The sequence below is a fragment of the Eurosta solidaginis genome, chromosome 4 (genome assembly GCF_040869045.1).
Source record: "Eurosta solidaginis isolate ZX-2024a chromosome 4, ASM4086904v1, whole genome shotgun sequence".
NCBI lineage: Eukaryota > Metazoa > Arthropoda > Insecta > Diptera > Tephritidae > Eurosta > Eurosta solidaginis.
The window spans coordinates 24,089,025-24,108,150 of NC_090322.1; the positions used below are offsets into that span (position 1 = coordinate 24,089,025).

The window sequence follows — 19,126 nt, forward strand, 5'->3', positions numbered from 1 at the left end:
TTTTTCACTTAATCTTGGCATTTTTTAATTTGTATAACAATCAAAAAACTTGTGTTTGGCAATAATACAGCTGATAAACAATCAAGTTTATCAAGAATATTACTAGGTGCGTTCATATAACCGCGTGTGTAAATGGATTTAATTTTACACCTTATAAGTTTATATGCTTTCATGAGTCCCCCTTATGTAAATCCGGCTCAGGAATGATTCATGGCAATTTTGATTTTGCAGTTGCCAGCTTTTTCTAAATAATCTAACTGAAATTAGGTAGAAATGGTGTATCGGTTTAACTAGTAAAAACGCGTTCTCACTAGATCCATAATATATTTTTATTTTGTAAATAGTTTGAACGACCATAAAAGCTCTACCCAGCATAGTTTGAAGCCTCATTTTTATCGTTTTCGACCCGTGGTCGTACGTTATGATTCGGACCCAGAACAATCTATTTGGTCGATTAGTTCTTTTCCAGCCGTCTTTTTATTAAAAACTCGGTACGATCCTGCGGTGGAAATACTTGGTGCCAAAAAGTATCGAGTTTAAAATATCAGTATCAACTGCTATCGGTATGGTTGTTGGTGTATTAACAATCGATATGGTAAAGTATATCGAAATTCGTGTCGGTAAACAACCTTGTCCTGTAATACTTCCTACTTAAACAATGCCTCTCTACGAGACAGTGATGCAGGAGAAACCACCAGTCGTGCTGGATATTGGTACAGCATATACCAAGTATGTATTAAATTGATTTTATCGTAAATTTAAGGTGACGTTATTTAACAAACTAGGCTTGGTTTCGCGGCGGAGGCATATCCACGCAAAATAATATCCTCTGAGGTAATACTATCTAGCAATGGCCGAACAAAAAATGTACTGGAATATAAAAACGCGAATGATTTATATGACCAATTAGTGGATTTTTTGCAAATGATTTTCTTTAAGTGAGTACGATTAATCAAAGTTCAAACTTTATTCCTTACATTTTCTTCTGTTTTGTCTAACTACCCCAGACACTTGCTTGTTATTCCCAAAGAGCGTAAAATTGTAATTGTTGAAAATGTGGTTGGACAAACAATTATACGAGAGACACTTGCGCGTGCCCTATTTCGCCACTATGAGGTGTCATCTATTATGTTTGTGCCTTTGCATATGATAGCTTTGGCTACGCTTGCTGTTCCTACAGGCGTTGTAGTTGATATGGGCTACACCGAAACCACTGTAATGCCAGTTTATAGTCGTGTTCAAATACTTCGAGCTTTTCAAGATCAATCGTATGGTGGACGTGCTGTACACGCTGAAATAAAGCGACAACTATTGGAAGTGGGCGTAAAAGAGAAATATCTGACAGAATTCATACTAGAAGATATCAAAGTTCGCACATGTTTTGTAACTACTTTTGAACGTGCTAAACTATATCGAAAGGGACAGGCACCCGTAGCTCCACCCAGTATCGAATATCCAATTAATGGTGAAGAGATTGTAACTATACCAGGCCGCTTACGTGAAACTGCTTTTGAAATAATGTTTGAAGAGAGTAATGATCGCGATAGTTTACCACATTTGATATTTCGTTCTATACTTAACTGTCCAGTGGATGTTCGACGTTCGTTAATTGAAAATATTTTTGTGGTTGGCGGTAGTGCTATCATAATGGGTTTACTGGCACGTCTTAAAAGCGAAATGCAGTTTTTAGCTGAAAAAGACGAGGAGTATAAAGTAAAATTGTGTGGTGATATTAAATTTAAATTTCACAAAACAATCGGACGCGAAAATTTCACGGCTTGGTTGGGTGGCTCACTTTGTGGTGGAACTGATCTCATACAAAGTCATTCATTAACCAAAGAGGCATACGTGAAAACAGATCGCGTACCAGATTGGATTAGTTTAGCAGACAAACGTTCAACTGGTTCATAAGAGTATTCTCATTAAGATTTTGTCTTCCTTAATGAATCCCACTTTTCAGTTTTTTGAGTTCTTATTTTAAATAATTTATTTCAAACGTCATATGTTTGTTAGCTTAATTAATTCCTAATCACATACACATGTTTTATATAATATGATTTGTTTTTTTCAAAGTTTAATATATTTTCTTTCATAAACCCTCCTTTCTTCCCTTTAACGAGATATATGTTGAAAGTTCCGATTTTTATAACCCATTCTCAATTGGGTGTTTGTACAATCAGTATGCCTTATAGACATAAATCTTTGAATTTGTAGGTCGTCTTTTGTGATATAATGATATGTTTCATTCAGAGCACTTTCAGATAATTTTCTCCTCTTCCTATCACGTTTGTCTACCAATATTCTAGTACCAAGCTAAACATCAGATTCGCCGTTCTCTTGAGCTCGCTCCTTCTCTAATTTTAATTGCAACTTAAGGTCTTCTTCCTTCAATGCTTTCATATTCCGTTCACGGGTTTCTTCATCTTCGTTTTTATGTATAACAATGTGTTCACGCAGCTCTGTTGCTAAACGAAAGGCAGACGGGCAAAACTCGCATCTATAAACATTTTTACCAATGTGTTTACGTAAATGCTGCATAAGATCGCTGCTACGTGCAAAAGTGCCTTCACAGTATTTGCATTTCCATGGTTTTTCCCCGGTATGTGTACGCATATGGGAGCGATTGTTGTACTTCGAGACAAAACTGTTTCCGTGTTGTGTTGCAAAAAAGTATATTAAAATTATATATAATTTTCAAATTCGAGATCTCTAAGCAAAACTTACCGCATATCACAATAATCACATTTATACGGTTTTATAGGATTATGATACCTTTTATGTGCCGCCAGCTGATGCGTTTTGATAAAACCAACACCACAAATATCGCAAACGTGCTTTTTGTTTTGTAGATGTATCACTTTGTGCTTCGAGACATCGTTCATACAACGGAATTTCCTAGGGCAAAGAGGACACTCGAACGCATCTGCGGCACCGTGACGTATACGATGCTGCTTAAGATAGCTGTGTAAAATATATACATAAATAATTAATACTACTAATATTCGTCCCGATGAAACTTTAAATACCTTCCCTTGCTAAAAGCTTTACCACACTCTGGACACAAGAATGGTCGCTCGCCTGTATGCGTGTTAAGATGCTCCTTTAGCTTTGTAGAATTGTTAAAATCTGCAAATAAATACTGATTGAAAAATCACGTATCTTTTTAAATTTGATACTGTACTTTTATTGCAGATTTCGCATGGATGTTGTTTTGCATTTTTGCGCTTTTTTGGCGCTTTCTGTTCGTTTTCTACCGAATGTTTATTCCTTTTATGCTGCGCTAAAGTAAACTGAGTGTTGTACGACTTATTACATAGTTCACAAGTATATGTATCCTTTTTGTTATCTGTTTTCTCATTGTGATCTAAACGATGTTTATGCAGGAATTCTGCTTCGTGGAAATAACGATTACAAATATCACATTTAAAACTGAAGTAATCCAATTTTCGCTTGTGCTTGTCATTCAGTTCATCATAATCTTTATGACGTTTCAAATGGCTTTTCATATAGCGAAGCTCAGCAAAAGATTTATTGCATATGGGACAGATGGAGGAGCTATAAGGAGTAATGAACAAGTGTTATGCTTTAATACTATTGTGTATCGGTTATGCTTTAATGTTATAAAATGAAATATTTCTGCTTACAGCAAACTTTTTTGATCCTTTTCTGCTTTTACCATCATTACTTCTTCGGGTATTATAGTGACCGGCGAAAGTAGTGTTTCATCATCACTATAGTCAACATTGGATTCATTGCCAGCAACTGCTTCATTCTTTACATGGTCGCTAGCATTAACTCGATCTATTTCTTCTGCAATGCCGTGAAGTGGATCTGCAACATTTGATTGTGATATTTCCTGGTCGATTGAGTCTTGAGCTGGAATTTCGTTAGTTTTTGTTGCATACTGAACAGCTGCCGCTGTTATCGACACTTCTAAATCAGCCTTTCCATCGATAATCAATTGACGCATCCTCTTATCTGATTCTACGCACATCTTTTGAAACCGATATATAGTCTGCAATTGTTCCAGGCATGCACGACAAATTTTCTTTGGAAGCTTGTCATTTGTATGCACTTCTATATGGGGTATCGCTCTAACCAGCAATTCAAAGATACGTAAGGATCCGAATTCCTCGGCTTTGTCCCACACAGATTGCCATTGTTGTTCAGGTTTAGAGGAGTCATTCGAAAATACTTCCACTAGTTCATGCATGCAAGTCCGGCACATACAATCGAAAAATTGCTCACTTGATGTTGTGTCCATTTTTGTTTAGCACTTTAATTTTTTTAATTACTGCATTTATTTGTATATCCAGTTCGAATTAATACAATGCAAGGGTGAAAATAATTGCGTGCATGAACTAAAGTAGGACAGCTGATTTCTTTCCAAGCACTGCTAAGGCAATCGATATACTCGATGGCTTATCGGAAGAAAGTATACCTCATTTGCTGTCTTCCAGTGAGTTTTACAACTCCGGTTCACGCTTCTTACGGGAATGCTCTGGATCATTAAGAGACTTGAGAAGCAGATGTGAAATTTTCGCACACGTGAAATGTGATAGGCAGATGTCGCCGCTGTTTTTCATTTAACTCATACGGCGAAAGGCTAGCAGCGACATCTATTTTTGAAAAAGTAGGTTTATTAAAGGCAGCGTTGCCAAACTAAATAGAAGTAACAGATTATCTGGCTCACAAATTGAACCCCTCTATCTGGAGTTTGTTGCATTTACATGCAAAATTATTTATCTGGCTCAGGATTTGGCCACCGGATGAGTACTACTGTAAACCTTAAGTGCCAATTAAACTTCCTTAAAGACCGGATACCAGATAAAACAGCTGATCGAACTTACCTTATGGAAATCAATGTAATCCATTAATGGTGCCATACCATAACGCTAACGCCATAAGTATACCATAGCCAACCAATTGGTTTTTGGTTTCTCGCCATATCCATAACCAAAAAATATTTGAGTTGGTGAATTTAATAACTTTTTGTAGATTCTTATTAAATTTTCACGATTTTTAGGTTAAGGCACCATTAATCGATCACATTGGAGATGGTTATGGATATGGGTATGGTTACGACTATGGCGTTAGGGTTAAAGCTGGAGACATTGGTGCTTTATCGGTAACCTTTTAACAGCTGATTCGACCAACCTTATGAGAATGCAATCGATTATTGGTGCCGCTAAAGTCGTAACCGTATCGTAGCCAACCAATTGGGTTTTGGTTTACCGTCGTAACGATAAACAGCTGATTACGTTAGGGATACGGATACAGCGATACGACATACGGCACCAATGACTCCAGCTTAAGAAAGTTTAATTTTGCTTTTTTGGCTTTACAAATACAAATACAAATATTCCACAAAAAATAAGTCTGTTAGTCATAACGTATCCAAAACAATGAATAAAATCTACGAAAAGTTATTAAATTCACCAACTCAAATATTTATAGGTTATGGATATGGCGAGAAACCAAAAACCAATTGGTTGGCTATGTATGGTTATGGAATTATGGTATGGCACCATAAATCGATTACATTGATTTTCATAAAGCGCCAAATACACGACACGAACATTTCCGCGAACATTCCACAATCTTGTTCGCAGCTTTGGCTATACACCATACGAACTTTTGGCCGAACATTAGTTCTCTTTCAGACAGCGATGAATACGGACAATTGTGCTGCGATTAAAGTCGCATAATCATTATTCTTTTTAATTCTATTACAATAATCTTTGCTTTTTACTTGCCACAATGATGGCAAAGATTTATACATTTCAATAAATTCACTCAGAAATTTTTTATTGTCCATTTTACTTTTCCGCGCACGTCTGTTCCGTTCAGAAAATACTACGATTATGAGCTATTTCGCCATACACGCACGAACAGTTCGCGCAAATGTTCGCCAAAAATTAAAATATTTTGATGTTTGCCAAAACATCACCATACACGACAGAAAAGGTCGCAGAAACATGACATAACGGGAATGTTCGCGGAAATGTTCGTATCGTGTATTTGGCGCTTAAGGTAAGTTCGATCAAGCCAAATGAAACTTCATTAACCCTAACGCCATAGTCGTAACCATAACCATCTCAATGTGATCGATTAATGGTGCCTTAACCTAAAAATCGTGAAAATTTCATAACAATGATGAAAACGGAAAAAATTACAAACATATTCCACAAAAAATAAGTATCTTAGTCATAACGTATCCAAAACAATGAAGCAAATCTAAAAAAAGTTATTAAATTCACCAACTCAAATATTTTTAGGTTATGGATATGGCGAGAAACCAAAAACCAATTGAATGGCTATGGCGTTAGCGTTATGGTATGGCACCATTAATCGATTACATTCCTTTCCATAAGGTAGGTTCAATCAGCTGATTTATCTGGTTATGGCTTTATGGTTATAAGTCACCATTAATTCGCCCTATCAGCTGTTTTATCTGGTTATGGTTATAAGTCACCAGAGACGTAAATCTACCACAGAGATATAAATTTAAGGCAGAGAACGTAAATCTTGGGGAGTCTTATCGATTCTGAAGGTTTTTTGCCGGACATACATCTGGTAAGTTCCGGTAACAAGCACCCTTCAGGTACTAGCCCGACCATATAGGGAACTATTTAATACGACCATATTGAATCGTTTAGGCCAAGGTTTTATATTGAACAACGAAATTTGAGCGGCTATATGCAAAAATGTAGTATGTATGTATGTATATATGTAGTCTTCCCATTTTATCATTTATTAATCTAATTTTAATAAAAGTTTGCACATATAATTAAGGGTACGGGGGTACTTAAAAAAAAAGTACGTACTTGTAATACATCAAATACTTAAGTTTCAAGGTAAAAGTCTAGTTGAGGGGTCGACTGCTAATACGCGTCAAAAAATATCGAGAGGTGTGAAAAGACGCGTATTAATCTCGGGAACAATAATCCGAAGGCGGAAAATAAAAATTTTATCTCTGTCGGGAGATATTTGCAGTTGAAGATGGCGTTTTTCATGTGGTTGTTGTACCCACAAAAAAAAAAATTGTGACCATAAGTGTTTTGTGCGGATATAGTTTTGGTCTGTTGTTGTTGTTGTAGCGATAAGGTTGCTCCCCGAAGGCGCTGGGGAGTGTTATCGATGTGATGGTCTTTTGCCGGATACAGATCCGGTACGCTCCGGTAACACAGCACTATTAAGGTGCTAGCCCGACCATCTCGGGAACGATCTATATGGCCACATTAAACCTTCAGGCCATCCCTCCCCACCCCGAAGTTCCATGAGGAGCTTGAGTCACCAGAGCCTCGTCTGTTAGTGAAACAGGATTCGCCGCGGATAGGTGAGGTTGACAATTGGGTTTGGAGATGCTGTATATTGCGGTGGGAACCTGAAGGGTTGCGCTACACAGCGCCTTGAATCTGGTATTTTAGTCGCCTCTTACGACAGGCGTACCTACCGCGGGTATATTCTGAGCCCCTAACCCGCTGGGGCATAGTTTTAGTCTCCAAACCGGTGTTGGACCCACCCAGGATCATTTTTTATAAGTTTTTATAGGTTTTCGTTAATATCTTTTGAACGAATTAAAATTTTTATTTTATTATTTAATACTGATGTCAGTACGCGTCGTTTGACACCTCTCGATATTTTTGGTAGCGTATTAGCAGTCGACCCCTCAACTAGACTTTTAACAGTTTCTATTATTGGCTTCACCTTGTACATGTTGTTGTTGTAGCAGTGACACCTTGTGCATCGTTTCCTTCACTGCCGTTTCTTTTTCATCAATTTTAATTTCAATTTTTCGTCTGCTTCTTTTAATGCTTGCATGTTCTGTGCTCTTATTTCTTCATCATCATTTTTGTGCGAAGCAAAGTGTGCCCGTAGCTCTGAAGCTAAACGAAAAGCTGATGGGCAAAATTCACATCTGTATACGTTGTCACCGATGTGACTACGTAGATGTTTAATATGATCGTTACTTTGAGCATAGGCGCGTTCGCAATATTTGCATTTGTAAGGTTTTTCGCCTGTATGAATGCGCATATGTCGACGTTTTGCATAGTGGGTCACAAATCTGTTACCGAATACCAAGAAAGAAAAATAATTGGTTTCTTGTGTTTGAGCTACTTGACGATGACTTACCGCATTTCACAGCAATCGCATTTATGTGGTTTTATACCATTATGATATCTTTTATGTGTCGTTAACTGATGCGCTTTGATAAAACCATAGCCGCATATATCGCAAACGTGTTTTTTATTATCTTTATGTATTAATATATGTTTGGAGAGATAGCCCTTTGTACGAAATTTTTTCGGGCAATGTGGACACTCGAAAGCCTCTGTGTCAAGGTGGCGTAAACGATGCTGTCTGAGATTGCTGTGGACGATATATGGACGAAAAAAAAAGATATCAGTTTAACTAGACATGGAAAATATTCGACTTTGCAAATAAGTTTGTCAAAAATCGATTCTCGTTCGAGCAATACTTATTTTATATTGCGGGCTGAGTGAAAAATCGCTTCTGTTTTTTGTAATAACAAAACTACAACCCGAAGACTTTTGGATGTGCTACCGCACACTGCTGCGTTAGCGCGATCTTGCACTCAACCAACTCATATATATGAATACCCTTGCTGGGCAAATGCTTTGCCACATTCGGGACACAGGAATGGTCGATCTTTTGAATGTGTAGCTAAGTGGCATTTTAACGCAGAAGAATTAACTAGAGCTGTAAATAAAAATATCATTTTGGTTGATAAACCATACTTCCATTGACATCTTACCCCTATCACATATTTCGCATATATATTTTTTTGGTTTTCTCGACTTTTCTGAATGTTTATACTGTTTGTGTTTAGTTAACGATTGTTTTGAGCTCAATACTGTTTCACATTGTTCACAAGGATATTTAGGTATCTGCCCTTTACCGTCATGTGCCAAACGATGCTTATATAGTGATTCGGCTTTGTGGAAATAGCGATTGCAAACATCACACTTAAAACGACATCGCTGAAACTTCGTGTGGCGCTTGGTCATATCGCTTTGTTCATTATTTTTTTCCTGGCTCTTGGTCATATCGCTTTGTTCATTATGTTTTTCGTGGCGCTTGGTCATATCGCTTTGTTCATTATTTTTTTCGTGGCGCTTGGTCATATCGCTTCTTTCATTATCTTTTTCGTGGCTCTTCAAATGCCGTTGTAAATGACAAAGTTTCTTAAAAGATTCATTGCAAAGAGAGCAGATATGTGTGAGTGGGCTGCAAATAGAGATACGCAAAAAAAATACAAAACTCACTTGTAATATAAAAATACTTACGACATGCTTTCCGGTTCTTCATCTGTATCTATTGTCACTAGTTCGTTCTTTATAGTGTGTAATGATTCGCCGTCGCTATTATTGCGCTCGTCATTATCACTTGGCTCTTCTTTTACATACTCACCAATATCATTGCTTTGTAGAGGATCAGCAGCAACTGTTTGTGATACTTCAGGAAATGTGTTGACCCTATAATTTTCAATTTCCTCTGTTTTGCCTTTCAATGAAGATGGTTGAGTGCAAATTTTCTTTCCCACTGTCTCCCGTGTTATCTTCATTTTTTGATCAAAGTTTCGGTTAGCAATCAATTCATGAATCTGCTTATCGGATTGTACGCACATCTGTTGGAAACTATATATGTTCTGCAATTGCTCCAGGCATTTACAACAAATTTTCTTTGGCAACTCATCTTGCTGTTTCATTTCTATTTGCGGCACTGCGCTGACTAGCAATTCATAGATATGTAAAGAACCACATTTTTCAATCGTGTCAAAGATAGAATGCCACTGTTGCTCTGTTTCCACTAATTCATGCATACAAGCGCGGCACATGCAATCGAAGACTTGTGTCCAAATTTCCTGATTTGTGTCCATATTTCCTGACTTAATTTTCTATCAGGTGTAAACAAAAATACATATGATATCTGGCCAGGAATTCTAGCACGATTTCTGCAGATTTTTTTGTAAAACTGTTTGCTGGCCGAACCAAACCAGGACCGAACAGCTGTAAAAAAATAGGAAGGTGATTTAAATCAGCAATCGATTTCGTGACAAAAGTAATCGACTTTAACGTAATTGCCCCCTCACTAGGGTAGGCACCTTGTCGTTGGTGTGAGGGCTTAGCCGAACTCCATAGCGCCCGACTATGAGGCGGAGCTGTTTAGGACTGACATCTACGCCGTTTCGCCTCATAGGAGGGCGGCGGGATGTCGGTGACCAAGAACTGCCAACCCCCTAATCCAGGGTGTTATGCGGACCGTGCCTATTGGACGATTTGCAGCCAGGGGATAAATTCGGCTGTATTCGAACGGAGCCTTCCCGATACCGGGCCATCTCGGGAAGTATTTATGGCCTTACCGCAGTAAGGGGCGCTGCTGTGGCGGACGGTTCTTTCCCCGTATATAATACTGGACCGCTGAGCCCGCCTTGTCGGGCAGGTGGTCGTACGACCAAGATGAACAACTCATTACCTGAATGTAATAAGGAGGATGTAAAGAGGAGGACTGAGTCGCAATCCAAGGACGACAAATACGAATTAAGCGATGCGTCGGACTCGGGGAGCGAGAGTAGTGCTGATTCAATGAACTCCGTGTTGGAGAAGCACACAAATGAAAACGGAGTAGAAGAGTGGAGAAGGGTACGGAGCAGAGGAAGTAAAAGAGCTCTCTCGCAGTACCGTGCAGCACTAAGAATTGTACAACGCTTGGGAGCAGTGGTCGACCCAACAGAAGTGGAGATCGAGCGCTTGGAATGGGCCCATGAAGCGGTAGAAGTAGGTCGAAGGCAGTTCAAAAGGTTTGCTGCGAGAAACCCTCGGTTCTTTAACCGGTACGAGGAGGGAGAAGCGTCGAATGGCAGAATGAAGAGGCAACGTTCGGCAGAAGGCGACAAGCCTGCTTTCAAGAGGCAGAAAGGACCCAGTCCTAGAGCCGCGAGGCAGGGCAGTCGCATAGACAAGACAAGTAGGCCCAAAGCTGTAAGACAGATGGGTTCCAATAGCGAGGTAGCAACTACCTCGAAAGCTGTCAGTCAGAGGGAAGTTCCAACTACGGAAGTAGGAGATAAGCCAAAGGGAGATAACGCTAAGACTCCGGCTTTCTCGGAGGCGCTAAAGGGAGTTAACGCGAAGACTCCGGTGTTCTCGGAGGTTCTAAAGGGAGATAACACTAAGACTCCTGCTTTTCCCGAGAAGATGAGTGATGTGGCAAAGCAGTCACTGACTGTGGCGCTGGTTGATCGTAGCAGTCCGTTCGGACAAATGACTACTGAAAGGTGGAGATCTGTGGAAAGGGAGCTTATTAGCTTAATGCTTAAGATGATGCGGGAACAACCAAGTAAGCCCCTTCCAACCTTTGATTCGGGGGGATGGTATAATGGTGTGAAGATGATAGCGTGCGACAACATCGCGAGCTTGCGGTGGCTGGAGGAAGTCGTTCCAAACCTCCAAAGGCAAGGCACGAACGCGCGGTTTGAGGTGGTGTATAAAGCGCAAATCCCCACGGTACCAAAAGTTAAGGTATGGATACCATGCGTGATGAAGTCGGAGGATACACTGCGACTTCTGCAGAATCAGAATCCGAACATACCGACACAGGATTGGAAGGTACTTACTGTATCTCGGCCTACCGAGGATGGTCAGTTCTACATCTTCCAAATAAACAAGCAGGCGGAGGATATTTTGTACACGCAGCTTGGCAAAATGTCCTTTGGCACTGGCAAAATTTACATGCGACTCAGGAAAAGAAGTCCCGAGGATAAAAATCCTAACACGCTGGAAGTGGGCGAAGTCGAAAAGGACCTCAGAAGCCTAAGGGAAAAAAGACAGGTGGAGGTCCCCGACGTCACCACGAACGTGCTAGAAGAGGACCAACCGCTAAATGGTGCTGTGACTCGCACAGAGGAACACACGGCACAACATTCACGAGGGGCTGAAGGGGGCCTCGAATACTCTAAACCAAAAGGGCAAGAGGAGGACGACGACGTCAAGACGAAGGTGCTGGAGGGGGACAAACAGCCCAATGGTGCTGCGAGTCCTACAGATAAACCTCCAACACAGTAAAGTGGCGTCGAGCGAACTCCTCCTAACCCTTGAGGAGGGTTCGTTTGACGTGGCGCTGATCCAGGAGCCGTGGCTCTCATCGGGAGGAAAGGTTTCTGGACTTAGCGCGCGCGGGTTTGGCGTTTACTACGCACAAACGGAAGGACGGGTGCGAGCTGTAGTAATGGTAAGGAAACAGCTGCATTCATATATGCTGCCTAATTACACCACCGAGGATCTCGTAGCGGTGGCCGTTGAGCAAAAGAATAAGCAGGCATTTATCCTGGCGTCCTGCTACATGGCCCATGCTGCGGAGGTTCCACCGATGGAGTGCAAAAGGCTAGTACAGGAGGAAGGGCGCAAAGGGCGGTTGGTCATAGGCGCAGATGCAAATGCGCACCACAATGCGTGGGGAGGAGCAGATACGAACGAGAGAGGCGAATCTCTATTTTGTTACATCCTGCAAACCAATTTGCAGATAGCCAACAGGGGAAATGTTCCTACATACATTGGTCCAACATCCCGCAATGTTCTGGATATTACATTGAGCTCCGAGCGTGATATATCAAGGTATGATTGGATGGTTCTCGATAGACCATCCTTCTCCGACCATGCGTATATAAGCTTCAGCATCCCACTAAAGAGGGTAGAGAAGGGAGGAACCTTTAGAAACCCTAGGGCAACGAATTGGACTAAATTCCAGAAACATGTAGAAACGAAACTGGGACAACCCAAAGAGGTTGCTAATGTAGAGGAACTGGAGGAGTCGAATGAATTCCTAACAAGGACGCTTATGACTGCGTATAACAAAGCTTGCCCTCTAAGAAGATTCAGAGGAAAAGCAAAGCCGCCATGGTGGAGCAATGAGCTGAGTCTTCTAAGAAGACAGGTAAAAGAAATGTTTAAACTCGCAAAGACCGCGGAAAGCGAAGCGTGTCGGGACGAGTACAGGGATCTACTGAGGATCTACAAGCGTGAAATTACCAGGGCGAAGAGAAACTCATGGAAAAGTTTCTGTACGGACATAGAGTGCTCCAGTGAAACAGCACGGTTGAAAAAAGTCCTAGCAAAGGGAAACATAGTCCAGGGACTAATAAAGAAAGAGAACGGGGAATGGTCACGTGATAGTGAGGAATCCCTTGAGGTGCTTCTCGATACACATTTCCCATCGGGAGACGGTTTAGAAGAACCAGCAGACATCACTCACACTTCGATCACGGAGCTAGTGGTGCCGGGCTTGGTGACCGATACCAAGATCGAGTGGGCAGTTAAGACGTTTTCTAAGTTTAAATCGCCGGGCCCAGATGGTATATTCCCGGCCATGCTACAATTCTCAAGCAGGGCGGTCGTGGAATGGCTTAAAATAATATTCGATGGGTACATAAGACTGAATCATGTTCCGCACTCTTGGAGAACTGCTCGTGTAGCTTTTCTACCAAAGGCGGGGAAGATCGGTCACGTGTATCCCAAAGACTATAGACCCATTAGCTTAACATCATTTCTGCTCAAAACCTTTGAGAGGCTGATAGATGTGTACATAAAGTCCAACGTGGATGGAAAGCTGCTCTCCACAACACAGCATGCGTACACCAAAGGCAAGTCGGTAGACACCGCATTGCATAGGGTGGTAATAAGCATAGAGAAATCCCTGGAATATAAGGAGTATGCTCTAGGAGTCTTCTTGGACATTGCCGGGGCTTTCAATAATGTTGCAAAATGGGCGATTATGGATGGTCTTAATTACATTAAAGTACATCCTGCCTTAATCAGATGGATCGGCTGCATGTTAAATTGCAGAAAGATTACATCACAATGGGGATTGTACGAGGCCACGAAATCAGTGGACAGGGGCACGCCGCAGGGAGGGGTGCTATCACCTCTGCTGTGGACACTGGTCATCAACCAACTGCTCAGGCAATTCGATGAGGGACCCGTAAAACTTACGGCTTACGCAGATGACGTTGCAATTGTCATAAGTGGAAAATGCCTTCCAACGATTAGTTCTTTGATGGATCGGGCGCTTCGGGATATTCATACCTGGGCATCTAATGTCGGGCTGAAAGTCAATGCGGAGAAGACGGATATGGTCTTGTTTACAAAGAGGTACAAGGTCCCAAATTGGACCAGGCCTAAGTTAGGAGCGGTGACCTTACAGAAGAAACCTTGCACAAAATATCTAGGAATCATCCTAGACAGTAAGCTGTCATGGAAGCTCAACGTGGAGCAGAGGGTCAAGAAGGCCTCAACGGCACTCTATGCATGTAAAAGAATGCTGGGGTGTACGTGGGGCCTATCGCCCTCTCTTTCTCATTGGGTTTTTACAGCGACTGTAAGCCCTATTCTATACTATGGAGTTCTTGTTTGGTGGAAAGCCACACAAAAAACAACATACCTCAAAAAATTAGAGGGGGTATGCAGACTATCGATGCTTTGCATTACGGGAGCCCTGAAAACAACCCCGACGGCTGCACTGTATGCCATTCTGCACATTCCACCTGTAGACCTGGTAGCAAAGAACAAAGCATTAACGACCGCAACCAGGCTCGGTGCTTCGGGGCAGCTTGAGCGCCGACCATATGGCCATAGTAGTATAGCGTCCTCAGTCACAAGACGAACAGACTACATGATTCCCTACCTGCACTTTGAGGGAGATCTTAAGGCCACAATAGAGGTGGACGGTTGGCGCAAGGGTGCGCAAATGGCGGACGAGGCGATACATGTGTACACCGATGGTTCCAAAATAGTGGAAGGAGTAGGGTCTGCGGTATACTGCGCTGATCCGGAATTAAGCAGATCCTACAGGCTGCCGGATTACTGTAGCGTTTTCCAAGCGGAAATATTAGCCGTAACCAAAGCAGTAGAAACCTTGGAAGAGAATAGCTTAAGCTGCAACCGTGTTAACTTTTATATTGACAGTCAAGCAGCAATTAAGGCAATAATCTCGCATAGCACAGCATCTAAATGCGTGTTAGAGTGTAAGCAGTCTCTGGAGAGAATCGGGACAGGGAGAAGCATACATCTATATTGGGTCCCAGGGCATATGGGAATAGATGGGAATGAAAAAGCGGACGAATTAGCTAAAAAGGACGCATCCCTTGAAGCTTGCTCCGTAGACGTCCCAATTAGATTGGGCGAGATTAAGCGAAGGCGAGAGGTGCACATGATCGACCAAGCAGAAAAGGCGTGGGTTCAAGCGCGGGGCTGTAAAGTGTCGAAGATTATGTGTAGGTCTTACAACCTTAGACTAACACAGTTGCTTCTATCATTAAAAAGAGAGGACTGTAGACTCATGACGGGTACTCTGACTGGACACTGCCTTCTGGCGTCACATGCCTTTAAATTAGGCTTGGTCAGTGATAGCAGGTGTAGGAAGTGCGGGTTGGAGGAGGAAACGATCGAGCACGTTCTGTGCTCGTGCCCTGCACTTGCCAGGCTAAGACTCCAGCTATTAGGAGTGATACAGCTGTCAGATCTAGAAGCAGCAAGTGGCTTAAGTCCTAGGAAGCTTCTAGTATTTGCCAAGAGGACGGAGTTATTTTATAACATAGGTCCTGGTTTTTGATAGGGTTTTTCAGTTTGGTCGTTAAAACAAACTTCTGGTAACACTACGGACTCAATCAGTCTATGTGAGGTCCTCATGGACCGGCCAGTTCAACCTACCTACCTAACGTAATTGCCGCTGCGCTCAAAAACTGCGACTAACAGAAACATAGAAAAGCATGGCCCGTAAACATAGTTATATTAAAATTCGTATATCTCGAAGCGAACGATCGTTTCCTCTTCCAGACTATAGGTTCCTGTAGTTGTTGTAGTGATAAGGTTGCTCCCCGAAGGCTTTGGGGAGTGTTATCGATGTGATGGTCTTTTACCGGAGACAGATCCGGTACGCTCCGGTACCACAGCATCATTAATGTGCTAGCCCGACCATCTCGGGAACGATTTATGTGGCCGCATTAAACCTTCAGGCCATCCCCTCCCTCCCCACCCCCAAGTTCCATGAGGAGCTTGGGGTCGCCAGAGCCTCGTCTGTTAGTGAAACAGGATTCGCGCGGATAGGTGAGGTTGACAATTGGGTTTGTAGAAGCTATATATTGCGCTGGAAACCTGAAGGGTTGCGCTACACAGCCCCTTGAATCTGGTATTTTAGTCGCCTCTTACGACAGGCATACCTACCGCGGGTATATTCTGACCCCCTAACCCGCTGGGGTATAGGTTCCTGTATTTGTATTTTATTCTTTCGAGGCATAAAGCATCGAATCCCGAAGATTGTGTAATCTCGGGATTTGAAAAAGACAGTCCCGTAATATTTCGGGAGCATTCAGAGACTTATCCATCACAAACCATTTGATTTGTGCTTAACCATGAGGCAATAAACCCAGACAGGTGATCTCAGTAATACAGCAACAAAATAGGGGAGTTTAATGGGCCGATTAAGGTAAACTAGAAAATACAGAGTGGAGAGGAAATGAGAGAGGATGACAAGGGTTAGCCAGAAAAGAGGTAGGTGGATAGAGAAAGTAGGAACCATGTCTGTCGGGTTTGATCATTCGGCTATTTCATGTATGTCTTAACGTTTCCAGGGTCAGTCAGAGCTGTTTAAAATAAAGTCTTGATAAGCCACATTTTTTTTTTGCTATCAATGAACTTCTATAAGCTCTTATTTTTTGAAGCATCGTTGCTGTAAAATATCTACCGCTTTATATTTTTACGCCAGTTAACATTTCCTGTACCGCCGATCCCTAGATTTCGTATTACAAGCCTCCCAGATACTCATCCGCGATTTGACGACAATATTCCAGGTCGTCAATCATCTTATTGTCGTCAAAAAGTTTGTTCCCATATTCGCTAGTTGTGGACAATGCGATACTTTGAAGAACCAGCTATTCGTTTGCGATGACAAAAACTTTTCCATTTACACTCAAGTAAAAAAAAAAAAAACCCTCCCACAAAAGGGAAATACAGACCGCATGCGTTAAGTAACGTGAGGTACTTCATATTCCAGAAAGGCATTAATGCATATATGTAATACTCCTATATTGCTAATAGAAAATGCTCGCAATGTGTTTTGAATTCGAAATCAAAACAAGGCAGCCTATACAATTTTTTGTGAATGTAGCAGCATTAGTGTGAAAAGAAAAAATTTTAATTTGGGTACATTCGATTATTGAATACAAAAACAAAAACGTTTAAACAGCAATATATCGGCACTCTGATGTTTGGGAATGTACCCAGCCTTTTGTAGCAATATAGGAGTCAGTAAGCTGCAATTATTCATCCTTTAAGGTTATTATTGGACTAACCAAAAAATTAGTATTAGTGCGTACACAAACAAAGAATATCAAGCACTTATATCCACTAAAACACATTTACATAGTCATGCTTCCTAAAATGAATAACCGCTCATAAGCCACTAAGCAGTTCAGTACTCAATTGTCTTATTGAGCAAGAAAGTCAACTGTATTATACGAAAACACTAATTGTAATCAGTAAGACTAATAGTGCAATAAAATGAATATAGTCATATCCATTGTTTACTATATAGTTTGGCAGCTTAAATGGAGGTTATGTTGCGAATGAGTGGAAGGCAGTGAAGTAGGCAGTCGAATGACATATAATGAAGGAATGATGTTCGGAGTTTTTTCAAAGTTAAAAAAAATGAGAAAAGCTTTAATATAAATAAAAATATTGATTTAATAACAACAAAAACGCCTTATATATTCTATATACATAAATTCGTAAGGATTATCTCACTTTAAAATTTGAACTAAATAATCTAAATTTTTTTTTTGAAACTGAGTCGAGAACTGTGCGTGTGAATGTGCGAATATTCACCGATCAGCTGTTAGTTGCGCTACTTGGTAAGATTTACCACAGTACAGGTCTACAAGTAGGATATGAAGCAGCACGCACATACACAGCCACGCTCACCTAATAAAATGCTTGTTCTTGTTCGTTTTTTTTGTGGGTGCTATTTGGCACTATTGTACTTCTTAGGTCCAAGAAAAGTGTAATAGCTGCTAACGGAAACTGCGTAAAATTTTTATCGTAGAAATACAAATAAATATCAGTATTTACTTTCAAACCAGCACTTAATTACATCTCTCTTTAAAATCCATATGTTTTGGAAAATTTTAATTAACCAATTGTGATACTTTATTACCGGGGACCATTGCTAAAACACGACCAAAACCGTCGAGGGAGGTATTAATAGACGCGTTTTTACCTCGCTTCCAATAATTCGAATACTTTTTCGCCTTTGGACTATTGATAACAGAACAAAACGCGTCTTTTCATTTCTCTTTACACATTTTTGGATGGGTCATTGCAGTCGACCTCGGTTTCAAACAGTTTTTCGCGGAGAACTTTTGAACGGGTAGAAAAACTTAGCACCCGTGTTTGTATTCTTAATACTGGAATAACTACGCGTCCTCGGATACCCAAATTCAAGACTTTTGTATAACTTTCTGTAGGACCCATATACGTGCTGTACATTTTCATACTAAATTCGTTCAAAAAAATTTACCATCACAACAACCCATATCTGATATTCCGCTCCTTTTTTTGTTTCCCTGAGTCGCTTTTTACGACAGCAACTCTGGTAATTTTGACACTTCGTTCAGTGCCAAACGCATGTTCCACGCAAGTTCGACAATAGTTTGACTCTGACCGAAATGTCAAACGGCAGTGTGTTAGAAAGAGAAAGGAATTGTTTCCTTCTCATACATATCGTATAAGAGTCACAACTTGAAAAAATGTAAATGTTCAGGAGTGAAGAAAAACGGTTTATGTGAAAACGTCTGTAATGTTATACTGAAATCCAGTTTTACAAAGAAGGATACCTTTATTATAAAATGAATAAACGAATTTTTATTGTAATTATTTGTTTACGGACAAAATATGTATATAACAATTTTGAATTATGACTATTTCTAAGAAAACTTACTACTCGTACATTCACAATTATTTCATCAAAAAAGGCACTTTTCACAATAATACAAGCAACTTTACTCACTCTTTACGTATAAAAGTACACAATTTTAATTAATACACAACAAAGT

General features: G+C 40.7%; 3 protein-coding genes across 3 annotated transcripts in view; 1 reads left to right on the forward strand and 2 right to left on the reverse strand.

The window, feature by feature from the left end:
- Positions 1-587: 587 nt before the first annotated feature.
- Arp10 (Actin-related protein 10) lies at positions 588-3,650 on the forward strand. Its single transcript, XM_067780677.1, has 3 exons — positions 588-729; positions 786-938; positions 1,008-3,650. Exons 1-3 carry the CDS (start codon positions 659-661, stop codon positions 1,909-1,911), a joined length of 1,128 nt encoding a protein of 375 aa, XP_067636778.1. The 5' UTR covers positions 588-658; the 3' UTR covers positions 1,912-3,650.
- LOC137247551 (uncharacterized) overlaps positions 1,954-19,126 on the reverse strand; it is a 93,799-nt gene continuing 76,626 nt past the window's right edge. Inside the window, exons 11-20 of the mRNA XM_067778537.1 lie at positions 9,312-9,909; positions 8,780-9,252; positions 8,625-8,724; positions 8,137-8,373; positions 7,763-8,068; positions 3,645-4,265; positions 3,182-3,555; positions 3,027-3,126; positions 2,725-2,961; positions 1,954-2,644 (exon numbers count right to left, since the gene is read on the reverse strand). Coding sequence (XP_067634638.1) covers positions 2,314-2,644; positions 2,725-2,961; positions 3,027-3,126; positions 3,182-3,555; positions 3,645-4,265; positions 7,763-8,068; positions 8,137-8,373; positions 8,625-8,724; positions 8,780-9,252; positions 9,312-9,909 — 3,377 coding nt within the window. The 3' untranslated portion in view covers positions 1,954-2,313. The remainder of the gene's footprint in view (positions 2,645-2,724; positions 2,962-3,026; positions 3,127-3,181; positions 3,556-3,644; positions 4,266-7,762; positions 8,069-8,136; positions 8,374-8,624; positions 8,725-8,779; positions 9,253-9,311; positions 9,910-19,126) is intronic.
- The window catches only part of LOC137249316 (uncharacterized), a 37,006-nt gene continuing 27,805 nt past the window's right edge, over positions 9,926-19,126 (reverse strand). The window contains exon 2 of the mRNA XM_067780667.1: positions 9,926-10,034. The gene's annotated coding sequence lies outside the window, so the exon portion shown is untranslated. The remainder of the gene's footprint in view (positions 10,035-19,126) is intronic.